Raw genomic sequence first — 12,461 nt, forward strand, 5'->3', positions numbered from 1 at the left:
TGTGTCTTTCCATCACCTGCCCTTAGTCTCTCTTGATTTTCTCTTCTCTTTTCTTCTCCCCCAACCCTTTTTCCTTATTACTTAACTGCTTTAGTAAAGCTTATAATTCCTATTCTTAATATTCAGTTTTAAAAGCAGATGAGCTAAATACCCTTTGTTTCTCTACAGAAGTTTACTTTAGTATGTTTCTTCATAGTTCAATGGTCTTCAATAAAAAGACTTCAATTTGCTGTATAGTCTAAGTCTCAAGATCAGAAAGGTGAGGAGGAGGAGGGATGGGGGGAATGCACAAACGAAATGGGATAAACTAGGTATAGATCCCAGCTTAAGGGACTGAGGCCAGAGGCCAAGGGATATCTCAGACATACGCAGGCCTGCATCCCTTGGTGTCCCCTTGTTGTCCTGGTTATGCACTCATACAGCTCTCTGATATTCTGTATTTTCTTATCTTTGGATAGGAATATCCAACGATCACTGTATTTCCTTTTATACATGATTGTCTAATTCTTTGAGCTGGATACTTTGACTGTCTCCCTTTTTGACATGCGTATTTAATGCAGTCATCTCATCTACCAATGACACAGATAACTTAGTGAAATCCTTGGGGCCAAGCCTCAAGAGCACCAAAATCCATCTGGAACCATTCCAGGTCCCAGATGGTCAGGGGCTATATGTCATAAGATATACAAGAGATTAAATTCCCAAAGACAAAACCTTCCAGATTAGGAGTAGAGATCACTTTTGTAGGATATCAATTCCCCTTCTTACACACCATGAAATATGAGTTAATATAACGACAAAGGAGAGAGGGCATGCAGCTTGAGCCATGGAAGAATTGTGGAAACTCTGTTGTGGTTGATTTTGAGCTGGGCCTGCTGGACTTGCTCCCCCAACACCTAGCAGACAGCATGAGGTTAGTAACATGTCCTGATGCTGAACACTAGACTGATCTCTTTCCTGTTCATATCTATAACCAATCTCAAGAAGGCCAAGGATATCAGGAGTGGTGTGAAGCTCTGGCAACAGTAACAAGGACCTGGGGAACGTATATGGGGAAATTCTAAGAAGAGACTCAGAAAAAGTGCTCTGCGGAAGTTGGCCTCAATCCTATTCTATAGGCTATGCAAATACAGTGGCACTTCTGGAACCTATTATCTTGTATGTTACTTATTTTTGATACTTCATTTGGCTCTCTGGAGTGAATAACTATAAAATATTAACACAGAAGGTCCTTATGTCATGTACGGAAAGAAAGAGGGGAGTTGAGATCCTCTATCCTACTCTGCTACAAGGTGAGTAGGGGCAAGGGGAGGGCCAACTTTCAGGGCCAGGAAAGCAGGCTGAGTCGCTGGGGGCTGTAAGGAAGGAAGGAAAGGTCTTCTCAGGAATGTGCTACAGCTGGAGAAGGGCTTGTGAGTATGGCCAAGTTGTCCGACACTTGGTGTCTCACACACAGGAGAAGCTTATATGTCAGTGGAGAAGGTGCTATCTGCCCTCTCTAGCACCTGGGATTGTTCAGAGGTCAAATGAGAGAAGGTGAAAGTATATGGCCAGCTGGAATGTCTGTGCAGGGCAATCACTGACACCTCCCAGATTAACTGACACCCTGAATTCATCTTCACCTATAAAACCTCAGACTTCATCAGTGAGCATATGGATTTTGAGATTTGTAAGTAAAAATAAGCAATTTTCTAGCTCAAGGAGAAAAGTTAAAAATGCAAAAACAAAAACAACCTCTGGGAATCAGCTCAGGTCACCTCTGACATATGAAGGGCGCTCTCTCTTACCTCCATGACCTAGTATCTCCTTACTTGCCCCTAATTTGGTCTCCTCCCAAATCATATGTCCCCATCCCTTCACTCTCCTTGTCTCTTAATCTCTTTATCTCTGTTTGCCACCTGCCTGACCTGTGACCTATCTAAACTGCCTGAAATTTCAACTTCTGCTCCCGGTCACCTTTGCAGTCCTTCACCTGTCCAATCCTGTCCACCTGTGCTCTGTCACCTGCTGCCTTCCTCTCCCCTTTCTCACCACTCAGATCTTTTTCTGCAGTTCTTTTTTTCTTTTTTTCCTTTTTTTTGCTGAATTCAATTTCTTTTTCTGAAGACCTGGAGTGCCTACATTGCCATTCTAATGATTGCCACAAGATGCTGTCAAAATTCAGGGAATATATTGTTCTTTCATTTTAACAGGAAGGGAAATTGAGACACAGAGTGAGTACCCAAATTTTCCAAGCTCATAAAGGAATCCAAGACTGGGCCTAGCCATAGAAACCTGCTGGCTGGTCTTGGTTCTGTGCCATTGGGTAGAAAGCTAGTGCTCTAGTACGACGTGCTTGAGAAGTCAATAAGCAGACACCTGGTGCACATACCCTGAGTTTAATATAAATTTCAAGTTTGTACAGCAAGATAATATTGCTGGGGATAAAGGAGCACAGATAGAGCGGTGTTTCACAGAAATCAATTTGCCAGATATCTGAAACATACCTCTTTCAATAACAAAATGCAATTGACTTTAAAATATTATTTTGAAGGATAGTACTTCTAAAATGCTTTGCACACTACCCTGTCTTACTAAACAGAGTATCTGAGGCTGAATGAGACCATTTCTTAGTGACGTAAAAGAATTCTGATGAACCTCTATTGCTGGGGTATCCTGTAGTTCATCGGTGCTTTAGAGAAGTTCTAAGAAGGTAGTAGGGTTTAGCTAGTCCTTTCTGTGAATGACATCACATCATGGCACTTTTCCAGGTGAAGTTTCTTGTCTTCTCTCCTCTTGTTAGCTGCCATTATAGAAGTCCCGACTCCCTGCTTCTACTCTGCTTACTGCTATAATACAGAAAAACTAAAAATTTCCAAAGAAAACCATATAACTAAGCTTGCTAGATCAAGTTGACTAAATTGGGCTTATAGTCTCATACAGAATATAATGTGTGAGGTTTGTAACAGCTATTCTTGTTGATGCTCTGAAGCTTTGCCTGCTTACTTCTGGTTTCAGGTTTTGATTCTAGGAGTCAAACTTGTCAAAGACTGACCACCATATACAGGTACAGTAGGAGAAGAGACCAATGACTTGTGAGTTGTCTTTTGGAAACACATTGAAGGCCTTCGCCTTGGCTGAAGGAAATAGATAAGGAGACAAGGATGCATGTAAATAGATTTGTGAACTAAATCTTTGGAATATTTGAGTGTTTCAACAGCTTCAGATTAAGTAGACAGATTAAATAGCTTTCAGATTAAGCAGTAGATCTTGACACAACTGAATCAGATAGCTGAGTGGGGAACTAACTTTTCCTGCCAGTGGTTTCACAAGTTGATTTTTAACAGGAAAGTTGCTCTTGCTGATAGTAAGTGTCCCGCCAGCTCAATGAAAAATTCTTTTATGAAGTAAGGTTGTTGCTACAGATGTAACTATGTTGATATCTGCTAACCAATGGGAGTCAAATGGGAAAACAATGATGGCTGGTGAAGAGAGAACTGAAGAGTACCCAGTGCCCTGATGATCCAAGAAGATGGAAAAAAAAAAAAAAGGATCAGGGTCTGAGGCAGAAGGAAGAGCAAAGGAAAAGGTGGAGTCCAGTGAATCTGAAGTGAAGGCTAGAATGAGTGGAACCTTTAAAACCCAAATTTTGGAGATGTGGAAGAACTAGGCCAGAGGTATTTTTCTTGGGCTGGCTTAAGGAAATCTAGAGGTCTAGGAGCAAGAACCTACTTTCTCATGAACCAGGAGACCTAGACAAAGATCTTAGGTTTGGTCTGTGAATGAAATCAGGCCAGAAGGAAGGAGATAGGCTTCCTACAGAGTATAAAATTCAGGCAGCCAGACCTGGGGGGTGTTTGGCTCGATTCCTATGTAGGACAGTGTGCACATCTCTATACAGTTCTGCACTGCTAACCGGGTCACAGCCTAGGCCAGAAGAAAGCCTTATCAGGCCCTGGAAGCATTCTGAGCAGAAGCTGTCAGTGCCAGGCTGCAAGGAAAAGACAGCTGCTTTTGGAAAAGACATGGATGAGAACCCATGATCTGGTCTATAGCCATGTATTTGGAGACTGTTAAGGCAGGGTGCCTAGTTTTTCCTCACTTATGTCAAGCTTTAGAATATGCATTTAAGCAAATTATTTTCCATCTCTGGGCTTGAACTTCCTCCTCTATAGGTGAATGTAAATCTCATTGAGTTTTAAGAATCAAGAGCGCAGGCATCAAAATGCTTTGATAAAGGCATAAATGCTATTCGTCAGGTCCATGATCCTCCACTCTTCTGCTTCACTCTTAATAATCCAGACCACAGGAATGTCAACTACTTCTGCATCATTTGCTGACAATATATCCCAGACTCCACTGAAGCCGTAAGCAGTAACTTAGTGGCCTCAAAGTCCTCTGAAGATCTGGGGCCCCACTATGAGCAGAAGAGAGGTCCTTTTTGCAGGTGAACTGGGGTTCAGCTAGAGCTCTCTGTGATGTCTACAGCCTCGATTCCATGAGCGCTGACAAAACGAGTGTGTGTATTTTTCAGCAGTCGACTAGTTCAGAAGTATGAAACGAAGCCATCGAAATATCTTCCAGTTTCACCTGGTATTTAAAGGGGTTCTGTTGTAAAGTTGTCTTTCTTCATCACCTTTTTCCAAAGTGGCTGAACCAAGATTAGAACGCTTAGGCAACAGCAGCTGACAAACAAATGTCCAAGTTCATACAAAAACATTCTGCTGGTGGCACAGAAGGTGGTGGGGTAAAATGCTCCAGAGACTGCAGAGCTCAAGCCACTAGAAAACCCATTCTAGAACTTTCACATCTCATTTGCAGCAGCAATCTGTTTTCACCATCAGCTCATTTAGTACCATCTCCTAGGTACGTGTGCACAGCTGCTCGGCTGTAACAAAAGTCCCCCTTGTAGTGACACGAAGCAGCTCCGAGCAGGAGTACGTCTCTGTGGAACACATAGAGCTGTGCCTGCTGCCACAGTTTCCTCTCGTCTGTGGACTCAGATAGACTTCTGACTTCCCCTGGCGCTTGCCAGCCAGTACAGACCGAGGAGTAGGCTGGGGGCTAAGTGCCGTTACCAGATAAAGACAGCCAAGACCCAGCTAGGATGGGTCCTAAGACTTCTCCCCAGCAAGGCCTCAGGCTACTTCAGAGAGTATAAAGGTAGGAAAATCCAGCAGTGAGAGGCCACATGGAGTCCTGCTTCTCCCACTGCAGTGCACAGAGAGAGGCCATTTAACCTAGCCATTGAACCCAGGGCTGAGGCAGGAACTGTGCTCTGGGCCTAACCTTGCCAACAGTTGGCTGTTTAACTTTTAGGCAGTCACTTAATCTCTCTGTGTCTCAGTTTCCACATCTTTCAAAGGGGAATAAGAAAGTGGCTTCCTCATAGTATTGCTAGGATAAACAAAGAAATAAAATAGAAAAATACATATAAAAATCTATGAAAAAAAGTAGAAAATGCTATAAATCAATGATAAGATGCTCAGAATGTTGTTGGGTAAACTTGACCTTCATATCCCCTATCCTGCCCAATCCCAGATTCAAGACAATGAATTCCCTCAAAAAGAAAGCCCCTTTCCTTATTTCAGGAGTTTTGTGTATAACCAGTACCTCATTCAGTCAAGTAGACCCAAAGGTTCCTCTGGACCAGGTTCCCCTGGATGGCAACCTTGAAGTTCCTTTTTCTGGGAGTACAAGCCTTAAAGAAGCCTATGAAATGTCTGAAAAACGTCAGGTCACTTGGCCCCTCCACACCTCTGCATGAGTCCCCGGTAACAGCCAGAGGCAGCTCCAGATGAAAAGTTAGATATCCTAGGATCTTCATTAACCCCACTGCCACCCTGCAGCCATGCAGGAGCGAAGCGGCCCCTCCCTTCGCCACTCCGAGCACCCTACGGGCCACCCACCCAGGTAGCACAGACTCCATGCTTGTATGTGGCTTGCCTCCTTTCCTCTCTACTGGGTGGAGGAGCAGAACAGAGACCCATCAAATAAGCAGAAGCATTTTCAGCATGGCTCCCACTACCAGCTGGGCACTGGTAATGCCCATGCTCCCTACTGCCCTCTAGAGCTAGCTGTCTTCCAGTCATCTTACAACGTAGCCTATAGAGGAGACCACCACCAATTCAAAACTTGACTTTTTCCTCCCCTCAAATGTACTTTTCTTCCCATGCTCCCATCTCAGATGAATGGCAACTCAGTGGACCAAGACACACACTCAGTGTCCTTTACCCCACTTCCCACTGCCAATCAGACTCCAAGTCCAAAAATCTCCTAGGATCTTATCTCTTGAAGTCCTTGCTGCCTCTTCTTTCCCATCATTACCTGATTTCATTCATCTTCTCCTATTTCTCCTCTGTACTAGTTTGGTCTCCCTTACTATAACTAAAGTGATCTCTCTATACTTTAATTCAAGCCATGTTAGTAATCCTCCTTGCTAGTAATCCTTCCCTCACACCTCGCAACCCCCAAGACTGAATCCCAAATTCAGAGCATGATTCACAAAGCTTTCTAACTGCTCTGGTTTCCATCATTCCCATTCTCTAGTTCATCTCATGTTCCTACCAAGTCAAATTATCTGAAACCCCCTAAGTAGCCCAGGCTTTCTTTCACTCCTGGACCTTCCTACTAGCCATTCCCTCTATTTATCCTGGACTTCCCCCTCCATGTCTCCTTCACCAGCCTAATTTTTCAAACAAATCTCAGCTAAAAACCATGTTCTCTAGGAAGTCATCTCCAAGAGTTCAATGCTCTTTATATACACCCCACTGACTATCACAGCACTTTATCATACTTCATTGTTGCTGCTTGTTTAACTCTCTCTCCCACTAGACTATAAGGTACAAAGTGAGACTACTTATTCACCAATGTGTTCCTGACACCTATAAAAATAGGAGGCACATGACAAGAGGTTAACATATTTTTTGATCACTGAGTAAATAAGTAAATGGGTAGATAGACGGATGGTTGAACAGACAGGTATCTACCTCAGGTGTAAGAATGTAAACTGCTAAGAGCACACAGGTCCAATGCACAGCATCTTTTGGGCCTCTAAGCCAAACCATTTTCAAAAGGATAGGGCAGGCTAGGCACAAACTAAAGACCTTTAGTACCAGACTTCAAGGGATTTCTAAGTGCAAATTTGCCATCTCTTACTTTTCAAAATTCTCTTCTCAGGCATCACTGAGGTAGACTGATCTATGGCAATGGTGCTGCTGGGAGAAACATGATGAGGGGTAGTAGGTACAAAGAACCACTAGCGAAACTGGGACTGTAGAGCCCAAGGGACGCTGCAGGGCTGAGAGTGCAGGCTAGAAGGGTACAGAATAGCTGGCTAGAGCTCCTGACACAGGGCTGAGAGGAAGTACCAGGAGGGCTGAGGGGACGAGACCAGAAAAGGGACAGGATAAGGGGAACAGGGCCAAGGGACACATGGAGGGCTGGTGGGAAGACACAGCACTGAGGTTCCAGCTAGGAGGATGACCGGGGCAGAGATGAAAGACAGGACTGAGAGTAGGACAACCAGGAGCTGTAAGATTCTGGGTTATTGCCATGAACCGTCCACCAAGCAGACAGGTGGACAGATAGGAAGAGCTTTGCAAAACATCCCAGTGCCCTCAGATGGTCAGCCACCTCTGCAGGTCATCTCTGTAGGCCACTCACCCACAGAATTCCATTAATTCAAATTCTAAAGCCAGCCAACTCTGGATCGTGGGACCACATAAAATACTTTCCCCATTGTCATTCATTGCAGAGAGGAAAAAGCTCAGGCTGTGATTCTCATTTTACATAAACCTTAGCCCCTTTTCTCTATTAGCTGTAGGCCCCTGGATCTGAGTTTCCTTAGCTATAAAATGGGGATGCCCGCCTCACAGAACTATTGGGAAGGTTAAGTGAAGTCACCCTGCGGAGCACCAAGCACGGTTCTAGGTACACAGTCAGTGTTCAACAAACTGGCTTTCCTTCCCTTTCCCCTTCCTCTCGAAAAAGCCCAGCTGCTCCCAATTTAAGTGTGGGGGAGTTCCAATGGGGTGGAGGAGGACCTTGCTCACTCACTAGGACAAAAGGCATGAGTCAGGGCTGTGTAACATCCAGGGATGGAACAAGGACACTCCTCCCCCAGCCCAGACATCCTCAGCCAGGTCCCCGGGGTCTTGACTGGCAGTGGGTCCCATATGATCAGGGAAAGCAGGCTCCAATTGTACCTTTCTCACCACATTTGGAGAGGAGTGCTGGATGGCGCTGTCCAATGCAGGGACACTGTGAGGGGTTTCCTCCCCAGATGCCTGAGGCAAGTTAGCAGCAGTGTTCTTGTCAAGGGGGAGAGTCGGCGGCTTTGGGCCTTCAGATGCTGGGGGCTCATCCGCAGCCTGGAGGAGAAAATAAGAACTTGGGTGCGTCCTGAAATGGCAATCCACACCAGTATTCTTGCCTGGAAAATTCCATACAAAGACGACCCTGGGCGGGCTACAGTCCATGGGGTCACAAGAGTCGGACACGACTGAGTGACTTTCATTTCCCGCAAAGAGTAGCAGCAGTGGTAAAGGCTGAGGCCCACCTGCACTGCCCACCACCTACACACTGCAGATGGCCTGAAATCTTTTCAGGAAGATACTCTTATCTAAGCTGTTCCTAATAAGACATCTTAGAATAGAACTCAAACCAAGAATCATGAGCTAACTTTGTCATAGTTACCTAAGAAATCACAACAGTTTTGACTTACATTTATAGAGCTGTGGTCCTCTATAAACCCTAGACCCTTCTCTGCCATCATAAGAGTTATTCTATATAAGGAACTGAGCCTCAGAGGCAGACATTCAAAGCATGATCTGAAGTCAGTGCTTAGGGACTTCCCTGGTGGTCCAGTGGTTAAGAAACTGCCCTTCCATTGCAGGAGACACGGGTTCCATCCCTGGTTGGGGAACTAAGATCCTACATGCTATGCAGCACAGCCAAATAAATAAATAAAAATAAATAAAATTGAAGTTGTCAGTGCAGAAGCATAAATGTGAAGCCTTAGATTTTGTAATAAAGTAAAAGTCTATAGAGCTGCTTTGAAGGTATAAATATGGTTACATATATTTCACTATGAAAAAAGTGAAAGGGGAGGAGGAAGGGTCTGGAACAGGAAGCTGCTGGAAACCAAGAAAAGCAAGAATTAAGAATGAAGATGTGGAGTACTGCAAAGATCCCAGAAGTACAAACTGCACCTCTCCAATTGGCTTTTAGCTGAGAAAAGAGAAGAGCAGCCTTAGTCATCCTCCTAGGGAGAGAACAAGGCCTCCTCTGTGGCAATTCAGAGTCAGCTTGGCATGGACGCAAGTCTTGGCACTACCACTCAACGTTTTATGAGCATCCATGTGCGCTTCGGTCGTGTCCGACTCTTTGTGACCCTGTGAACCATGGACTGCCAGGCTCCTCTGTCCATGTGATTCTCCAGTCAAGAACACTGGAGTGGTTTGTCATGCCCTCCTCCAGGGTATCTTCCCAACTCAGGGATCGAACTCTTGTCTCTTTTGCCTCCTGCATTGGCAGGAGGGCTCTTTACCACTAGTGCCACCTGGGAAGCCCCCAATGTTGTATGATTTCTAGGCAAATGATCTGCTTAAGCTCTCCCCTTCCCCCAGCTGGAATTCATAAGTTACAGTAAAGGAAGTGAGGTTACAAAGGTAAGAAACAGCCTCCCTTCTGCCCTGCACTGACTGGAGTCCAGCACAGCTCAGGAAGTTCCATTAACGGACATAGTCCCTAGTGTCACCCAGAAGGACAGGACTAAGCCAGGCCACTCTGGACAGGATTGAGCCTGGATCTGTGTTGGAGCTAAGTACTGTGTTCTCTGGAGCCTTCCTGAGATGGAAGGTGGAGTCTAGGGCAGTCTTGAATTGGGAGGGCTGAGTTCAAGGCCACCTTAAGATGAAGAAACTGTTCCTGTGCCACCCTGTGAGGGGGAGGCTATGTCCCTGACGCTCTTTAGGGAGAATCTAGGGAGGTGGTACCACCCTGACCTCACCTGCACAGTGTCCTCTTGGCTCTGGGACTGGACAGGTGCCGGCTGCCTCACAATGTAATTGATCTGCCCCACGATGGTTTGCTGTAGATGCTGAGGTGATTTGGTCTGACTCAGCTGCAGGCTGGGCTGTTGAGCCTGAAGGAGAAGCTCCAGGTCCTTCTGCATTTCCTCCAGCTCAAACTTGTGGTGCATTATGTCCATGTTCTGGGAACAGGCGGGCCCCGGGGGGCTCTCGTGCTGACTAGAGGCCAGATGCTGGGATGGAGGGAGAGGCGGGGGTGGCTGCTGTTGGGGTGGAGGGGGCGGAGGGGGCGGAAGTGGCAGCTGCTGCTGTGGTGGTGGCTGAAAGTGGCTGAGCTTCAGTTTCTGGTGGTGGCCAAACTGCACCTGGATGGAGGGTGTCTGCAGGGTGGGCGGGGCATGGGCTCCTTGCTGAACATCCTGTGGGGGAACGATGCACACGGGCTGTGAAGTCAGCTGCTGCCCCAGCCGCTGGGGTGTGCTCTCCGGCTCGGCAGGGGGCTGGGTTTCCAGCCAGGGCTGAAGCAGCTTTGGCGGGTGAGGATTGCAGGGCAGTTCCTTCTCCCTGGGCAGCAGCGTGGAGCACTGCAGGGAGCCCAGCTGTTGGGGTACCATCTCGGAGGGCTGCCTAAAGCTGTGCACTGGGTGTATGCTGGGTGGGGGGACCTGGCCTTTGAGGGAGGGTGAGACTGGGGAGCAGTGGGAGCAGCACACGGAGGAGGAACAGATTGCTGGAGACTGGAACTTGTGCGAGGGATGGCTGAGAGTCTCTTGCTGAGCCACTGGGGACTGGTGGCTTTGGTAAAAAGATGATGGTCCCTGTAAGCCTCCATAAGCAGGAGTATCTGCCCGGGACAGCTGTCCACCCTCAGTAGTTATACAGCCTAAAAATTCAGAATAGAGAGTGTTTCCAAAGGTGATCTGCAGTTGTTGCCCCTACTCCTGCTACCTCCCTCTTCCAGGGCCAAAGGATATCATTCAACAATCTTGTACCAGAGGCAGAGATTAAGAAATTCAATCCCTAACCCCCAAGACTCAGTCTAGAATGATATCAGCAATAGAAACTATACAGACCTGTGCTGGGGGCCTGGGACATTTGAGGAATCAGCTCAGCTCTTACCAGAGGCTCAGTCCTGACTCTGTTTGTATCCCACTAGGGAAACCACGGGCTCCCTCACAGAGTACCTACTGCTTTTTTAACAGAATAGCCCAAGGAAGACTCAGACCAAAACTATCAACACTGGGGGGAGAAGAGGGAGTGTACTAAAAAGTAGCAAAGGAGATTCGTCCCCAGGACAAATGGGTAAGTCCTCAAATACAGTTCTGGAGAACTAGATGTTGGCCAAGCAGGGTGCAGGAGTGGAGAAGCTCCATCCCCAGGTTCAGTGCCAAGTGTCAGTGCTGATGTCTGAGGACCCTAGGCCCTCATGCATGAGAAGATGATGCTATTGCTGTTTCAGTCTAATGGCTTCTTCAGGTCCTCTGAGGCTTATGTAGGGGAAAACCAAGTGTCCTATGGGCAGGTGGTCACCTTTGGTCACTTAGTGGAGGGCCTGACTCAGAGCAGGTGCTCACCAAAGGTCTGTGGAATTGTATCAAAAGGGACAGGGAAGCAGAAAATAAACCTAAATATCCATTTATTATTTTGTCAAGTTCAAAACACTTTCAGTGAGAATATCAGTCCAGATAAAGGCAGCAGTTGGCCATTAGTTTAACAAACCTACCATTAGGTTGTCAACACAGGCACAACTTCAAATTGTCTACCTTCTGCCTAAATATTGAATGCCAGCAAGTTATTGCAGCAGGGAAGAAAAATGTACAAGGTCATGAATTATCTTCCAACATCTCAACTCCAAAAGACGTGTGTGCCATTGCCTGTCTGCCTCTCTCTCTGTGTCGCTGAAGTATCTCCGTGCCCGCACACATGTGTGCCCTTGTACTCGGAGACACAGGTCCACCTGCGCTGGCACACAGCATTCTGGGGAGCAGGACCACTATCTTGTCTCCTCTTCTAGCAACGAAACCAGCAGAACAGGGACATTCATGTGAAATAGGAAACTCAGATTTCAACTGGTCCTCTTACAAAAGTCCTATACTGCCACTGCTATTTAAGCTGTCAGCTCTCCCCACCCCCACCCCAACCCCACCATCATCACCTCCAGGAAAAGGTTTGCTGAATGACTCCATGACCACTGGCAGTCTCAGGGTGCACTTTCTCTTGGGCATATGCTGATCTACCCAGTGAGTTAAGCAGATGGTCTAAATGTGTTCTTAGCAATCATGCAAAGGCCCATAGAGTAGGCCCTGGGCTCACCTAGGGAAGCCAGCTGCTTGGTCCAGAAGTTAGGCTCCCAAGTGAATCTGATGCTCCAAGGGGAGCCAGGGTCTGTGTTACAATTTGTCTCCAGCAATCGCTGCATCTGAAACACAATCTGACAACAGCAATGAC

At 46.6% G+C, this 12,461-nt stretch overlaps 1 protein-coding gene across 1 annotated transcript in view; it reads right to left on the bottom strand.

The window, feature by feature from the left end:
• The window catches only part of TRIM66 (tripartite motif containing 66), a 42,181-nt gene that overhangs the window by 14,678 nt on the left and 15,042 nt on the right, over positions 1-12,461 (bottom strand). The window contains exons 8-10 of the mRNA XM_018059503.1: positions 12,327-12,444; positions 9,992-10,896; positions 8,187-8,351 (exon numbers count right to left, since the gene is read on the bottom strand). Coding sequence (XP_017914992.1) covers positions 8,187-8,351; positions 9,992-10,896; positions 12,327-12,444 — 1,188 coding nt within the window. The remainder of the gene's footprint in view (positions 1-8,186; positions 8,352-9,991; positions 10,897-12,326; positions 12,445-12,461) is intronic.

The sequence above is a fragment of the Capra hircus genome, chromosome 15, assembly GCF_001704415.2.
Source record: "Capra hircus breed San Clemente chromosome 15, ASM170441v1, whole genome shotgun sequence".
NCBI lineage: Eukaryota > Metazoa > Chordata > Mammalia > Artiodactyla > Bovidae > Capra > Capra hircus.